Raw genomic sequence first — 16,454 nt, 5'->3', positions numbered from 1 at the left:
CTAAAAGCCTTAGAGGAACTAATATGCACTAATTCATTTAAAAATTCTATTATGCCTGTAATCAAAGAGCAACAACGTAAACATCGGAGTCACGTGCCATCATTGGTCAATGCCGACTAAAGAATGGGGTTATTGAACCTAAGTGTATAATTAATATATACTATGTTTTGTATGTAGAAGTATTTAGTTATAATAATTAACGACACAACATTCTAGCACAGAAGAAGTGAATAATTGCGTTCCCTTATCTTTTAATGATCATGTCTCGCTTAGAAATGCATTACAAGTTAATAAACATGTTACTGATTGTCGAAAATAGACACGTATGTATCATTGGGATCCGATCTTAACACTAAAATAAGAGAAGAGAAAGTTAGGAATTAGAGAATGTGAAAACCGACTCATACTATCTACAATAACTTCCTAACTTAGCTTTAATAAGCCAACAAACCCATATTATCGTGATAATGTTTCAAATTTAGATGTGATCTTGCTAAGATCTCTTTAATCAACCTAATTACTGATGTAACTATATAAAACTTATAGGCAAATCTTGCAAAAATACTCTATAATTCATGAGTTTATGAAAATGATAATAATTTTAAGATATGTGAGAGATGACGTAATGCTTTTGAAGTATATCGTCATATCATACATATAGGATAGACATAGGATATATCAAAGTATGGATAATAGTCATAAAAAGATCTCTGCATGGTTGGGCCCTAAACTCCACTAGCAAGTGACAACAACTTCTCTATCAGATCAAACTAAAGTTTGTTCTTCTAAGACAGCGTCATGGCAATGTAATAAATCTAACAATTTATATACGTTTCATGTTTTTTTTTTGTGGGATTTTTTTTTTGAATAACCGTGGGTCTCCCAAAGGCTTCCTAGGCCCAATGACTAATTCCACGAGGCTGGCAATTCCCCTATGTAAACCTGCCAGTAGCCGTGCCTCGAACCCTGGTGGTGGAATTTTGATTTGACTCTAAAATGACCATCAAGAATATATAACGAGCTAATCAGAATGAATTGTCTTTCTTCTGTCCAACTTAATAAGAGAGATCTCTGAATGAATCATGGGTCAAACAGAATTACAATCTTAATGAATCATCCTAAAATGAAGCATCTGCTTCAACCATTGCAACTTCCAATATACCAACATTGAAAAAGAAAAAAAAGAAAAGAAAAAAAAAACTCTCTGTCATTGTTTGCTGTTGGTAAGAATGCGAGACAAACCTAAGGTTATTAGGCAAAAGGTTTTAGCCTAAGAGACCAATTCAAGGATTCTTTTTGCACTGATGAGTCTGAGGATTCTTTTTGCACCGATGAGTCTGAGGATTCTTTTTGCACTGATGAGTCTGAGATGCTGAAGGTAATGATTTCACTGTGCTCGGTTTGCTACTGGACCTACCGGTGTAAGATTGTTGACCCTGCAAGAAAACCGATGAATCATACATATCAGAAACAAATTCTTTTCCAAAATAGGAATACAAGTGAAAGAGTAAACGGTGAATGTACCATTTCAGGAATGTAAGTGCCTGTTCCTTTTGATTTCCGCTTGTTTGGCATCGATGTTGATGTTGATCCTCCATTCAGATTCCTCCCATTGAAAACATTCCTTCGGCGTGTCATAAACCAGCGGACAGTTTCCCAAGAACTTATGTCTAGACCCTGAGGGATCCAGTTATGCAGGCTCTCTCTGTGAAACCACTTCCCGTATATAAAACATAAGAAGTATCCGTAAAAATCTCCTCTAAGATTAGAGTAGTCTGCTTTTCCAGTGCCAAACGGGATGACAGGCTCCTCTACGTCTTGCCTTTGTCCCTTACCGTTCCTATCCAGTGAATTACCAAAGAAGTCCTCCAGTTTCCAACCCACGGTCTCTCCAGGAAATGTAAGCACATCTCTGAGCTTCTGAGCTCCCCTTCTAAAACAATGTCTTAAACGTATCGCATTTCCTAACAAGAATACACAAAAGATAGAAAATGTTACTTGAGAGACCAATAATCATGAGCTTCGTTTTGGTCTCGTGGCATAGAAATCTCTGGTCAATATAGTACCTTCTGACACACTACGTCCAAGGTTATTGCTGTGTTTCAGAGGATCCAGTATGTTGTAGTGTTTTACAGGAAAATATTTCCTGTTGGCTTCAACAACATTAGCTGGCCCCGAATATGACTCAATGCATTCTCTGAAGAACTTCTCATCTAGGAATACTTCATGATTTCTGGTTTCTGAAGGAAACAACAATTGAAGTTTTCAAATTTAGGGGAAACAGAAGTTTTCAAAACAACAAATCAAGTTTTCTATTATCTCAGCGTCCTTACCCGTAATATCTGGAAAAGATGATATCGGGACCAGACCAGTGACCGTGATACAGTAATTCTCCCAATCAAATGATCCATAGAAATCCATGAACTTATACAGTACCTGTTGATGACAGATTTAATATGTTAATCTTGGAAGCCATTTCCAAATAAGCTCGGATTCAAAAATGCTTACAGCTAAAGGGCCAGATACTGATGAATAAGACATGTTGACGATGTTCAAGACGAGTATAGCCAATGCATACGTCGAAATCAATCCATTGTTGGCACCGAGAATACGGCTTTCATAAAAACACCAGGCCTTAATCAAAATGATGCTACGTTTGAACAGATGGTCTCTACCAAAAGCCCGGTCAACCTAATAAAGCAACAAAAAAGTAAAAGATTTACCAAATCAGTTGAGAGAATAGACCATGGAAGAACTATTATACGCTTAAGCTATTAAGTATTTACCTGCTCCAGAAAACATAAAGCGGATAGTCCCGCCATTTGATTGAAGGAGATATCCAAAGCAACGTTCCTGATAGTGCACTTTATGACCTTGACCTACCATCAAAAACGTCAATTGAGCGGGAAACAGCATAAGCATGGAAAAGAAGTTTTCTTAAAACAAAGAAGGAACCAAGCAAACCTGTGCATGGATATACTGGACATCAGTTACTTGGAAATCTGATTCTCCCCTTTCAGCTTCAAGTATATTACGCAATGCTTTAGCACAGTTCTCCTCCATACCATAAGGAGTTAGAACTGTCAGATCAATATCTCCATCTGGGAGATAGGTTTTTAATGGCACCGAACCAAATAAAAAGACCTGGTAAATACAACACCGCATTAAAACTACATTTTGATCAAGTTAAAAGAGGAACAAGACACATAAACATAAGAATGATTTAGGGGCACAAAATAAAAGTCCTGACTCCGAATCTAATCATCACAGCTGGAAAACTTTAGCATTCTTACGAAACATCGCAACCAGACATCATCTGATACGGCATTCCTAAGAAGCTGGAGACTGAAGGAAAGTTCAGCCAACAAAATTTCCACGAAAGTTCTAACCTCAATTCCAAGACGTTCCCTCATAAGAGTCTGGAGATGATTGATGATCTCATTCCTACTTCTTTCTGAAAGATACATAGGTTGGATGGCAAATAGTATCTCCTGAGCCCTTTCCTCAGCAATCAACCACAATTCTTCACCTATTGGCGTTGTTGTTGGGGACAGAGACGATGATGACGGGGCTTGAGACAAAGAGACTGGAACCTTCTCTTGATGATCAGCCATTTGAACAAGAAACTCCAACGAACTCAAGATCTACAAAGTACAAACCATAGAACAAAGAGAAAAATCATGGCTTCATTAACAGAAATCAATACACTCCTCAAGGAAAACAACTCCCAACCAAAGGAATGAAGATCAGAGAAAGAAGAAAATCTTGGATTAGATTTCTCAATTCAACCAATGAATGCTTCAAAACAATTCAAGCCACCCCAAAGAGTAAATACATTCTAAACAGAGTATGTCAATGATAAATGGATAGTAAATGCAAATGTTAGGTATCCCTGCAGAGTCTTAGTTTCCTCAAAGCCAAACCCAAACCAAAGAATAAAAATCAAGACTTTAATATACCCAAAAAAGAATTTTGACAAAAAGAATTCTGATCCACTCGCTTTTCCCCAGCAATGATTGCAACAACCAAAACTAAAGCTTTCCAAATCTCAATTTCAACTTTTTCTAAAACTCAAGAAAAACAAAAGGCCTCGTTTCTAGAGTTGTGAGTATCGGAAAAGTACCTATGCTTTAAGTCCAAGTGTCGTCAAAGAAGATTCCTTTGAACAAATCCGTGAAAACCCAAGTGGCTTTAACTCCTCCTGCAACATAGAAAACCAAAAAAATCAAAACTTTCGATGATGAAACAAAGATCAACACTTGTTAACAATTTTAGGGTTCTAGGATTGTGATTAAAATGCATTTGTAAAAGAAAAAAGTGAAATTTGAGGTGTGAAGAAAGAGCTTTTCCCTTTGATTATCAAACGCAAACTCATCAAAAACTCACAAGAAATGGAAGATTTGAAGACCAAACTGAAACAGAGAAAGCGAAAGAGCTTAAGCAAAAACCATTATCACCAAATCTTAATTAGTTTAAGAGTAAAGAGCTAAAGAGGATAAGAAAACATACTCAGGGCGGAGAAAATGGTAGAGCTTAGCTTCTAAACATGAGAAGGAGATTAAATAAACAAAGATAATGAAAATGATAATGAAACGATCATTCACCAGTAAAAAAAAAAAGTCAAATGAAATTTATGGAAGTTTCATAGACTATACTATTAGTCATAGAAATTAAATAATAATGAGACCCACAAATTAATAAATTTGCATCTTTATTTTTGTTTGTATTAAAAATCGGTTCACCTTGCCCAAACAAATTTTTTCATTTTTTTGTACGTCGTCGTCGTCGTCTTCTTCCTCCGGAGTTCAAAGAGACGAGAGAAAAGACAAGAAAATTTAAGGAAGAAAAAAAAAAGTAAACTCAAAAAAGCTAAAAGTAAACTAAAAGAAAAGACTAATTGAGAGGAAATGACAAAATAGATATCTACGATGAACGGATTTTCTTACAAACATTTGATACTGAGATTTAGTGTTTAGATTCGTATATTACTTTTTTTTTTTTTTTCCAAGTCATATGTAAATGTTATGAGGTCGAATTTTGTGTTTAAATTTTATTTTACATTAATATCGTTTTAAAATTCTAGTTAGAGAAATAGCGGTTAGTTTATTTTCGAAAAAATGTTATGAAATGTAATTTTGTGTTTAAAAGTAATTTAATGACCGTTATTTTTATGGCGGGTGTATACAGTAAACTAACTGTTATTTAAAAGTAAATTAATGATCGTTTTTTTAGTTAGAGAAATAACGGTTAGTTTTCTGTATACATGCACCATAAATATAACGGTCACTAAGTTAACGACTTATTAATATAGTAAGATAAATTTGTTTTTTTTAAGTTAGCAAACTAATTTCCAAAATTTAGAAATTAAAAAATTTGATGTTAGTGTAAAAAAATCACTATTTATATGCGTTATCCTACAAAATTCCCAAATCATAAACTTAAAAATCCTAAATTTAAATCAACGACGAAGAAGATTATTCCTATATGAACTCAAGTTCAATTTCCAGCTAAAAATCTAATATGTTTCTAGGTGTTCCTCATGATGTTTTTATGGTGTAAGCGATTCTTGTGAAAGATTGAACTCAAACACTAATAGAGTTTCAGTTTTCAAATCCATTGATAAAGATGGTCTTAAATTGAGATATCCTCCTTTTTCATATTTTAAATTCTGGTGAGTCGGTGACGAAGCTGGTTTTTTCTTCCATTTTATGGGCCGTTTGGCCTGTGTAAGCCCACCATCGTTAAGTCTATTTTGAGAAAATAATATATCATTTTACTAGAAAGAAAGAAAAAGTAGCTAGACCCAATTTGTTATGATAACATTAAATTTTATAGATTTTCTAATAACTTTTATATGTTTTTTACTATAAAAACAAAAGGCTAGATAATCTTAAATATTAAAATTTGTTACAATATTAAGCTAAACTACCTTTTAAATAAGGATTAATCACCTAAACAGTTTCAGGGTAATATGCAGCGAATGTCCTAATATGGTTTATCCAAAAATAGAAGAACGAAAAATAAACACATTTACATGTGATGCAATTCGTTTTATTTAACGGATTAGGTCCGGGCCGCATATCCAATAGCATAGCCCATAAGTAGGCTTAGCCTCAAAACTAGAGAGATTTGATTTCGCCATGGTTTTTTTTTTTTTCTGGCAGAGGAAATCTGAATAACAAGCTTTCACCACAAACGTTACAAGAAGATTTACTACATTTTTTTATCTTTATTAAGCTTTTGAAAACACATCTCAAATTCAGCATCCGCTAGTCTTAAGATGTTGAATTGCAAACGAACCATCCATTAAGCATCTAGTTAACTAAAACGTCAGACTGCAAAACTGGATATAGAGGTGCAAAAAACAAAGTTGAATCAACTATTGAAATAGTTTGACAGAATTCAAGATCCACATGGCAAAACAATCTGAACCAGAGACAAACATCCTCAAAGAAGTAACTAGAACATAAGAAAACACGAGAGGAAGCTGATTGCAGGTTTCAGACACGCGGTGCAGCTGCAGGTCCAGGTCCAGCTGGACGAGGGGCCTGTCCTGGTTGCCCAGGCTTGGGAGTATCCTCCTGATAATCATAATGTCGAAAGAAAACCATTCAGTAAAATGTCAGAAGAGTAAATCATTTCAACAACAAAAGATAGAACAGAATAGTCTCGTAGAAAGCAGTACTGTTAGGGATTAAGTGAAGGTACTGGTTTGCTTAATCCACCTCAAAAGTCTACTTATTGAAGCCATAAAAGACTATTTTGAAACAACTATTATAGTTCAATAGGTAATCTTAAGATAATCAAACACACAATTAGGTTCCTGCGAGAGAGTCAACTATACTTTGTACATGTCAAACAAACCAGTTTTACTTGAAACTATCTTCATATCTAACAGGGCAAAATGGAGCAAGCAGAAGTAATTACAGATCGACAAATGGAGCTTAAACCTACAAATGATCATTGAGTTGAGAAAGAGAGAGAGGTTACCTTGCGTCTGGCAAAACGCGGTGGAGGAGTACGGACCCTACGGTTGGTGCGGGAACGGACTCTAACGACGTGAGAGTGGATAGCACAGGAGACACAGTATTGCGTCTTTGCATATAGCTTCGGTAATGTGTATGCTATCAATTACATACAAGACACATATTCAATGATGTTGCAAATCTCAGGAAACTCCAATGCCAACAGTCCAAAGATCCAAACTTTTTAATGTAACAAAACAAAGAAACATAGAGAGAGCGATGAAATGATACCTTCGTAGACGCTAGCTTCCTGGACATCTCTAATAGCAGCCTGCTCCACAATGTTCCTCACAATGAACCTCTTAATGGCCTTGTCCTATCCAAAATCATATAACCAACCACAAGATCTAATCAAAACTCCACATAGGAACTACTAGAGATTGATTGATTGAGAAGAGAAGGTGGAAGAGAGTACCTTGGGACAACATTTGCCACAGTTGGAGCATCTGATTGGCTTGACGTGACCTCTGTTGTGCTTGTTCCTTCCACCGTTCCTACGCTTGAAAGTCTGCAACACAAACAATTCTCAATCTTTCTTGTAAATCAAAGATCAGAAAAATCAAAGACAATGAGTACCATCTTGCTTCTCGATGAACTAGTGTTGTGTCTGCTGCTAGGGTTACTCTCTTGTCGCCGATCTCATCGTTTAATCTCTGATGGAGGAGAGCTGATCTTTATTGTTACTTCTTGGGCTTTAACATATACTGGGCTTGGGCTTTTTTCTCTCTCTCTTTTTTTTTATTTAACACTGTCACTGACTTTCTTCTTCTTCTTCTTCTTCTTCTTTTTGTTGTTTTCAATTTCCATAACCCCCAATGAAAATTTTGTTAGTTTCCTCAGTTATTTTTTTCCAACAAAATCACATGTAACTTTAACAAAACAAAAGAAGAAGAAATCTAACAGACAAATGTAAATTATTGGAGTGAGTAATATAAAATAAACTTGAATGTTATATACACTAATAATATATAAATATTCTCCGATAAAATATGCAGGACTAATATAAGTAAACAAATCTCAACTTTAATATATACTCAGTCCTCAGATAAAACATGAAGGAGTGTTGAACTCAACACATGCACACTGGCAAAAACCTATTACTGACTTAAGACTAATTTTCTTGTGATGCAAGTAAACAAACAAACTCATTAACTCGACCAATAAACTCTTAAATAAGATAAAATCTTACTTCGTGGCTGTATGTAAATTGAAATCACCAGATGGAACATGGAATCACTAGATGGAATCACAATTTAACGAGTCCCCAAGGTCAAATTGATCCTTGGTACATCTCGCCATCTCGGATAGGCTTTGCCATAGCAATTCACTAGCTATCCAGTTTCTCTAGATCAGTTAGTTTACACAAAGAGAGATAGAGAGGATGTTACAGGAAAAGAGAAGTGTTGAGTAAAGGGTGAGGTGGACAAATGCTGGTCTGTGATTGGTTGTGGGAGGAGAAATGACACGGACGCATTTGATTGGCTGGTTTCAAATTAGAAGTGTTGACTGTTGACTTCAACGGCAACTTAATAATGAGAGGAGATCAAGTTGAGGAATCATCGCAAATTTATCTCAATTTCTTTGTAATCTTCTTCTTCCTCTGATACTCTCTGGATATTTCACCATTGTTGATCAAGATCTATTCATTGTAAGATCTTAGTCTCTTTGGAATTTGGCTCGCGTTTGTCTTGAACGTTAGTCCAAGTTTATTGAATTGAATTTGTGTTGATTATTGAGTTTATCTTTAACAGAGGAATAAGAAGATCAGGTCAAAAGAAGCTTGGAGACACTTGGAATTAACGACCTAGCTGATATCTCCTTGTCGTTTTCTGTGGTTGGCCATGGAAGTCTCTGCGTAATGAAAGAATGGTTCAAGAGCTCTGTCGCGTTGGGCCTGTGTGGATGCATGTCATGGCACCGCCTCAAGAAATCTTGAGCCTCCGGAGAGATTTCTCGATGCAATATCCAATCGTAATAATATTCAAAGTACTCCTGCTTCGGTAAAGCTCCAAACATCTCATAAACCACACACCCTAGAGCATATATATCAAGGCGCGGATCGATATGTCCCGGATTGATCAGTCCGTTTGGCCCAAAAGACTCTGATGGTATGTACTGAGCCGTACCAAGGGACATAAAATCATATTCAGAATCAGGTTCCTTGGATGATCCGAAATCAGCAAGCTTGAGATCCCACGGCTCTCCAGGAGTTGTGGAAGGGAAGACGAGAACGTTGGATGGCTTGAGGTCGCAGTGAACGTAACCATGGGAGTGAAGAGCCACGAGTCCTTCTAGGATCATACGAGCCGCGCGACTGACCAAAGACTCTGGTATGGGCTGTGATTTGTCGGGGAAACCAGATAAAATCTTATAGAGATTACCTTTGGAGGCGTACTCCATAAAAATGTTGCAATATTCATAGGGTTTTGTTTGAAAGTGAAGCTTGTTTGAAGCTTGGACGATGCGAGGATGATTGCGGAAACGATGCATGATCCTGAGCTCCTTCTCGAGAATCTTTTGGAGATGCATCCGCGATGACTTCTTTGCGTAGAGTCGGCCGGAGTTAGAGTCCTTCTCGAGAGAGACGCGACCGAAGCTGCCTCCGCCAAGAGAAGAGACCTTCGACAACGAAGACTCGTCCACAATCCAATCATCATCTCTCCGAAGTTGCTCCATCTTACCTATTCGATCTTCTTTAGGGTTTTTTCTCTGTTTTTTTTTGTTTGTAATCTGAGTATAATTAAATGTGATAGTTACTTGACATGTACTCTATCTCTATTTATATATGTACACGCTTAAAAAGTTTAACTATATCAAAAAAAAAAAAGTTTTTTAACTATATCAAATCAATGTTTAATATTATCCAATGATTAAATATTGAAATAATGTATGTAGATAAACATTAAAACTGTTATATATAAAAGTTAGTTCAAGGGATTGGTTTTTGTAGCAATTTCGTAATTACATTTTCAAAAAATAGCTTTATAGATTATTGAGTCTCAATAAAAATTTTTGTTCAAATGCGTAACAATTTTGATCACCATATTTGGAAATGAGCTCTAAGAAATTGATATAAGTGGAAATCAAGAGCCTACATATATGAATATCCATATGTTGCACGTTAATCACTATTCTCTTCGAAGTAGTCTCCAAACAAAAAATTACAGTTAAAAAATAAAATTACACATCTCAAATTGAAAACAAAAAAAAGATAAAGGCCGAAGTGAACAACAAACAAAGCATAATCATCATCACTCTTTCTCTTAATATCTAATTCCTTGAGCAACCTCAAAGAAGTGTGCAACATTCTCTTCAGGGGTTCCAACTTTAATACCATGCCCCAAGTTGAGAATGTGTTTATCTCTCCCCGCTTTCTTCACAGTATCATGAATCCTGCTTGTGATAAATTCTTTCGATCCAAATAGAACTCCCGGATCCACGTTTCCTTGAACCGCTAGGTCTCTTCCTAACCGGTCTCTTCCTTCAGCCATGTCTACAGTCCAGTCCAAGCTCACAACATCCACACCGGTTCGAGCCAGTCTCTCTAGCAAACCTCCTGATCCACTCGCATACAGAATGAGAGGTAGGTTCGGGTGAGTTTGTTTCACAGCTTCCACAATCTGTTTAAGATAAGGTAAGCTAAACTCTTCAAAATCCACCGGGCTAAGCTCGGTAGCCCAAGAGTCGAATATTTGTACAGCTTGAGCTCCGCTATCTGCTTGATAACGTATGTACGTGATCATCGAGGTCGTGAACTTCTGGAGTAAAGCATGTAGAACCTGAGAAGAAAGAAAAACTTTTCAATCTCTGAGATATTTACCAAATTGACGAAGTTTACAATTATTGCTTTAAGCTTTTACTAATCCAACCTTGGGTTGAGAAAAAGCTAATCTTTTTATCTGTGTGAAGTTCTTAGATGAGCCACCTTCGATTACATACGAAGAAAGAGTAAACGGAGCTCCAACAAAACCCAGAACAGCAGCTTCGTTGTTCACCTGAAACAAAACATATTCTTCAGCTTAAGAGCATTTGTTTTTTGTTTTTTTTATAAAGAGCTTAAGACTATTTGTTGCTTCGATAACCACTATCTATAGTACCTCATTTCTTAATCTTCTGAGTGCTTCTCCAACATAAGGTACAGATTCCTCTGGTATGAATTCTCTAACTTGATCAACATCGGCAGCTGATTGCGGCGGGTTGAAGATGATAGGACCTTTTCCTTTAACAATGTCAAAAGGTATGTTCATTCCAGACAATGGAGTGAGAATGTCTGAGAACAGAATCACCTTTTCATACATTTTCAAAAACAGACATGTCAACTTAAGAGATCATGTAAAGAAAAACACCAAAACTATATGGACATAATGAAGAAGAACTCACCCCATCTGGCTTAAACACCTTCCATGGCTGCAGAGAAATTTCCACCACAAGATCCGCATTCTCTGACCTATCTCGGAAAGAAGGATACTTCTCACACAGAGTTTGATAACTCTGTTCATTATATTAATTACCACTCAGGTCACACGAATTCGAAAGAAAAAAGAAGCAAAAAGTGAGTTTGTAAACAAATTAAATAGAAGCAAGCTTGCCTTCATGTACCTCCCAGCTTGCCTCATAAGCCAAACCGGAGGTCTATCAACAACTTCACCTTTAACAGCTCTCAGAAGAAGAGGCTCACTGATTGCCGAGACTTTTCGCTCGGTTACAGTGGTTCCTAAACAAAGAATTTGAATCCCATTAAGCATAAAAATTAAGACTCATTAGTTTTTGCACATTCCATGATCAGACTTAATATAGGGAAAACCAATGACAATCCCAGAGAAACATTCCAATTCTTGAATCAAGCAATAAACTTTACTTCGAAGTAGCATGAGAAGATCATATAGTTGAAACAAGGAACATCACTGTATCACACCTTATGCAGAACAAACTCGCAAATCCTAAAAGTTTCTACCAGAGAGATTACTGTAGTAAGAGAATCTGAAAGTTACTTCAGATTACCATTGAAACCATCTATCAACAGCATAACAGATTAACCAAAACAATCAATTCAAGTGCTACAAAAAAGACCCAATTCGCTTCCTATTTGCTAAAAAAAGAGAAATTTTGTGGAAAATTCGAAACTTTATACGTACCCAGATATTAACTCACCAAAAACTTCATCGTAAGGAATCAAAAATTGGGAGTTAGAAATAAGTACCCTCGACAGAACAACGAACTATCCGGCATGACTTAGGAGACGAGAGAGATTTTCTGGGAGAGATGGAGAGAAGAATAGAAGAAGAAAGAGATGAAGTGGAGACTTGGAGGATTGACATTTTTTAGATCTCCGAGACAATCTCAAAGGCTTCTTCAACGAGGTCAAGGTGTTGTTATACTCTGCTTTGATGAGATCTTAGCATCTTCTCTTTCAACGAGATGGGGTTAACGTCTTGGACGAAGAAGATAAGAGATCTGCTGACGTGGATTCAACATTGACTACTAGTCAGCAACTATCTCTGCCACGTCATTGTTCGGTTTATTCTGAGCATCTTGGTTCGGTTTGATTGCTAAAGTAACAGCTTAATCAGGGTAAAGCAGTTTTAATTTCACTGCTATTCTTGTTCTACACAATCACATTTGCTGTTTACAAATTAGATTCAAAGCATTATGTTTTATTTAAAGACTAATTGTATATTTATTTTTTGGAAAACAACAAATATAAAGACAGGAAAATCAATCACACACACCACATTAAACCAAAATGAAAACCAATTACAAACAAATAATAATGACTAGAAATAGAAATAGTTGAAGGTGCTGTTGTTTTTAAAGGCTGGATTTTTTCTTGCTCTGCTTCTGTAATGGAAGTGTGATGTGTATGAACCCAAACTTTCTCCTCTGCGTGACATACTGTTTCTCTTCATGTACCTCCTCTTTCTCGGCCCTTGTTGAAAACTTCACATCCTGCTTCAACTCCTTCAACATTTGGCTCAGATTCGCATTTCGCCTCGGGATTTGCCCTTCAAGGCTCTGCCTTTGGGGAGCAACAACATCTTCCTTTGGAACTTGCTTACGCCTTAGAACATCACGCATTGAGACGTTAGACTTCAACACTGGCTTTGGGAGGTTGTCAAGTGGCTCATGATGCTTGTTTAAATGGCTGAAAAAGGAGCGTCGGGTATGATGCAAGGGTGTAAAGTTATCGCCTTTCGATGAGTCTTTTGTCCACCCACGGAAAGCATTTTCAGCTGCAAGTTGCTTCACATTAGCGATCTCTGCTCGGTTTAACGCAGCTTCTAAAGCTTGTTTACTTTGTTTAACTCCTTCAGTAGCTTCCTCAAGCTTCTTTAAAATTCCTCTTCTTGAGCTATTATCCGCGGAGAAGTCATTATCAATCCTTAGTCCTCTCGGTGTCACAGGAGATCTTGGAGGCTCTGGAAAGCAAAATTCCGAATCATCGTCCTGGCTTTCCCCATTGGATGATAACATTGTAATTTCAGCAATCGCAAGTGCTTCTGCTGCTCTTGCAGCTTCTTCCATTTTCCTAGCAGCAACCAGTCTCATCTCTGCAGTTCTCAGACGGTTCTTGTTCTGCAGGTTTAACCCCGTTTCATCGGTTTCAGCAACCATCTTAACATGTTCCCTTAGTGGTTCATCTGGAACTTGTGGTTTTACCTTAATCCGACTCAGCTCCTCAGCTAGAGATACCGGTCCTCCAAACCCATAAGTTAGCTTCGCTCGTGTCTTCTCAAGGAAATCTTTCTCTTCCTTCATCTTCTTATTGAGAGATTCAACAGAGGATTGGATCAGTACAAGATCATCCATAGTTTTACCAAGATTCATCTTGGCTTGCTTCAATTCCATCAAGATCAGATCAGGAGATGACATAGGAATAGGATTGTGATGGCAATGCTCATCGTTCATCTCTTTGATATCTGAACTGGGATGTTCAGTGCATCTCAGGGCTTCTTGCTGAAGCTGCCGCTTCAAATCTTCAACGATCCTTTTTGTTGATCCAAGTGCTTCAAGAACATCCAAAGTTTCAAGCTCTTTCACAATCAGATCCTTCTCAAGCTCCGCTGCATGCTCTTCCATTCTCTTTATGTCAAATTCTCCATTCTGTAAAAACCATACATTTAAACTCTTAATCCAACTGGATAGACAATTTAGTCATAGACATTAAAACATCTATTGCTTCCTTTGTTACATAAGCAATGTCAGTGTGTACCACACAACGATCAACACTTAAAAAATGATCTCAGAGACAGAACTAACCGCTTAGAATCTAGATGACCTTGATGCTTAAAACCTCTAGAACCTTAAATATGATAATCTACTCAATTTTACCTCAATTATGAAATTCTAAATATCAATAATGAGATGCTACTATATGTCTATATGTCACAGTAGTTATCAAATTTTCACTTACATTCATAGCAATCAAGAAATTATACTCAAATTCAATTTAAAGAACAATGGTTAACGGTCACCATCGAATGTGTTTATTATCGAACTGATCCGACATTAGAAGAAAGTAACTGAGAAAGAACAAAACTTACGAAACTGTCTTCAAGCTTGAAAGGAACCCAATAACCACGACCACCGAATCGGGTCACCGCCTCCTGAACCGACCCGAATGGAGGAGAAGTATCGATTTCAGCTCTCAAACCAACTCTCCTAATTCCAGGTACATCAGAAACACCAACCGAATCAACACAGAACCCGAAATTCTCAGAACCGGGTTGGATCCTTACTTCGTGGATCCCAGGCGTACCCGGAATCGCCTCAGCCACAGGATAATTCTGATGCTGCTCCTCTGCCATCGCCACCACAAAGAAGAACAATGAATTGTTGTCGAATTCAAAGGTAAAGGATTTAAAGAGAAGCCCTTTTCACTAATCACAATCATAGTTAATAAAATTTACAAAAGAAAAAAAAAAAAAAGGAAAAGGAGATGAAAAAGCAAAAGAGCTTTTGAAGAACGTATCGCTATGAATATGATTGTGCTTTCTCGTTACAGAGTCACACTATCACCCCACTCGGAGAGTGAGAAGAGAGAGACAGAGATTATAACGAAGTGATGACGTGGTGAATTCTGATTGGTTAGTGGTTTAGATTGACCGTGTTGAAGACAAGGTTCACGTGAGAACGGTTGTATGGGATGGTTGACTGATTACTCTATTTGGGCCGTTGATTGCGGGCTTATTGGGAATTGCAGTTTCCTCTGAATAGCTTTTGCAAAAAAGGCAGAGATTTTGGGTGGCAGGGACCAATCAATCAAACGACGACGTTTGCGCTGCCGACGGGAGCTTTTGTTTTCACGATGTTTTCTTTTAGGAAGTTATGGGCCATAATAAGCCCATACTTTTTGATGTATTAATAGATTAATCGAAAAAGTAATTCTTTCATATATATACACCCAAGTAAAGAAAAAAAAAACGTGAATATGGGTTAAATCTATATTATTAATTGGGAAGCATTGGATAATACATAACCTTATAAAGGGTAAAGAATTACAAAAAATGCCATTGGTTTTTAGTGTTTTTAAATAACTTCATTAAGGGTACAATAGTAATCACAAAATTAATATATTTAAATAAAAAATAGTTTAATTCTTTTAAATACTTATTAATTTCCAAAAAAATAAACTAATTTTCTCTCTCTTATTAATTATAAACGAAAATTTGAAATTAATTTTTTAAAAATTGTTAACCAATAGGAATTGAAAAACTAAGATTTGATATCCAACTAAGATTTTTTCTAAACCAATCCTAATAGACTATTCTATATCAAAAATACAAATAAAAATAATATCATTTTAATTCAAAATTAAAAAAAACTATCATTTAAAAAGATTTATCAATGGAGGATTTTAAGATTGAATTTGAAATTTGGTAAAAAAATTAAATGCAAATATTTTAATATTCAGTTTTGTTATAATATTTTTATTACAAATTTTGAAATATAAAACGAAATTTTATTTCATAATTTCTAAAAAACCATATTAAATATTAACAAATATTTATTTTTACTATGAAATAAACTCAAATAATAATAAATTTTAAGTAATTATCATAATGGTTTTCGTTTAGAGCAATTTTCGAAAAAATCTAAACAATATAATGTACATATTAATTTTGAAATATTTTGTGTATTATTTTTTTCTTTTCAACTCAGATCTTCCTTAAATAATAACTAGATGCAAATATTATTTAAGGAAGATTTTAAGATTGAATTTAAAATTTGGTAAAAAAATGAAATGCAAATATTTTAATATTCAGTTTTGTTATAATATTTTTATTACAAATTTTGAAATATAAAACAAAATTTTATTTCATAATTTCTAAAAAACCATATTACATATTAACAAATATTTATTTTTACTATGAAATAAACTCAAATAATATAAATTTTTAAGTAATTATCATAATGGTTTTCGTTTAGAGC

At 35.8% G+C, this 16,454-nt stretch overlaps 5 protein-coding genes across 8 annotated transcripts; all 5 read right to left on the bottom strand.

Annotated features, from left to right (window-relative positions):
* Positions 1–1,014: 1,014 nt before the first annotated feature.
* On the bottom strand, positions 1,015–4,761 carry LOC9315943. 4 transcript variants are annotated; one of them, XM_021028682.1, is made up of 10 exons: positions 4,743–4,761; positions 4,124–4,201; positions 3,390–3,644; positions 2,965–3,144; positions 2,787–2,879; positions 2,509–2,691; positions 2,334–2,436; positions 2,067–2,240; positions 1,525–1,964; positions 1,015–1,436 (listed from the first exon to the last, which is right to left on the bottom strand). In XM_021028682.1, exons 3-10 carry the CDS (start codon positions 3,612–3,614, stop codon positions 1,284–1,286), a joined length of 1,551 nt encoding a protein of 516 aa, XP_020884341.1. In that variant the 5' UTR covers positions 3,615–3,644; positions 4,124–4,201; positions 4,743–4,761; the 3' UTR covers positions 1,015–1,283. The 4 variants fall into 4 exon arrangements, with proteins under 4 accessions (XP_020884341.1, XP_020884340.1, XP_002879876.1 ...); XM_021028681.1 differs by lacking the exon at positions 4,743–4,761 and adding an exon at positions 4,510–4,608; XM_002879830.2 differs by lacking the exon at positions 4,743–4,761 and adding an exon at positions 4,510–4,601 and having other exon boundaries at positions 4,124–4,412.
* Positions 4,762–6,350: 1,589 nt separating this feature from the next.
* LOC9315942 (40S ribosomal protein S26-1) lies at positions 6,351–7,711 on the bottom strand. Its single transcript, XM_002879829.2, has 5 exons — positions 7,602–7,711; positions 7,441–7,533; positions 7,257–7,341; positions 6,991–7,124; positions 6,351–6,581 (listed from the first exon to the last, which is right to left on the bottom strand). The coding sequence occupies exons 1-5, from the start codon at positions 7,602–7,604 to the stop codon at positions 6,501–6,503; spliced, it is 396 nt and encodes a 131-aa protein (XP_002879875.1). The 5' UTR covers positions 7,605–7,711; the 3' UTR covers positions 6,351–6,500.
* A 1,065-nt stretch (positions 7,712–8,776) lies between these two features.
* LOC9315941 (mitogen-activated protein kinase kinase kinase 3) lies at positions 8,777–9,821 on the bottom strand. Its single transcript, XM_002879828.2, has one exon. It carries the CDS (start codon positions 9,699–9,701, stop codon positions 8,790–8,792), a length of 912 nt encoding a protein of 303 aa, XP_002879874.1. The 5' UTR covers positions 9,702–9,821; the 3' UTR covers positions 8,777–8,789.
* Positions 9,822–10,098: 277 nt separating this feature from the next.
* LOC9315940 (uroporphyrinogen decarboxylase 2, chloroplastic) lies at positions 10,099–12,473 on the bottom strand. The gene is made up of 6 exons (XM_002879827.2): positions 12,226–12,473; positions 11,615–11,739; positions 11,406–11,516; positions 11,123–11,311; positions 10,895–11,020; positions 10,099–10,804 (listed from the first exon to the last, which is right to left on the bottom strand). The coding sequence occupies exons 1-6, from the start codon at positions 12,341–12,343 to the stop codon at positions 10,289–10,291; spliced, it is 1,185 nt and encodes a 394-aa protein (XP_002879873.1). The 5' UTR covers positions 12,344–12,473; the 3' UTR covers positions 10,099–10,288.
* A 190-nt stretch (positions 12,474–12,663) lies between these two features.
* Positions 12,664–15,097, bottom strand: LOC9317792 (WEB family protein At2g40480). The gene is made up of 2 exons (XM_021029388.1): positions 14,567–15,097; positions 12,664–14,126 (listed from the first exon to the last, which is right to left on the bottom strand). The coding sequence occupies exons 1-2, from the start codon at positions 14,828–14,830 to the stop codon at positions 12,834–12,836; spliced, it is 1,557 nt and encodes a 518-aa protein (XP_020885047.1). The 5' UTR covers positions 14,831–15,097; the 3' UTR covers positions 12,664–12,833.
* Between the last annotated feature and the right edge of the window lie 1,357 nt (positions 15,098–16,454).

Source organism: Arabidopsis lyrata (assembly GCF_000004255.2).
Source record: "Arabidopsis lyrata subsp. lyrata unplaced genomic scaffold ARALYscaffold_4, whole genome shotgun sequence".
Taxonomy (NCBI): domain Eukaryota; kingdom Viridiplantae; phylum Streptophyta; class Magnoliopsida; order Brassicales; family Brassicaceae; genus Arabidopsis; species Arabidopsis lyrata.
Note: the sequence above shows the minus strand (reverse complement) of the source record. Positions and strands in the feature narration are given on the sequence as shown.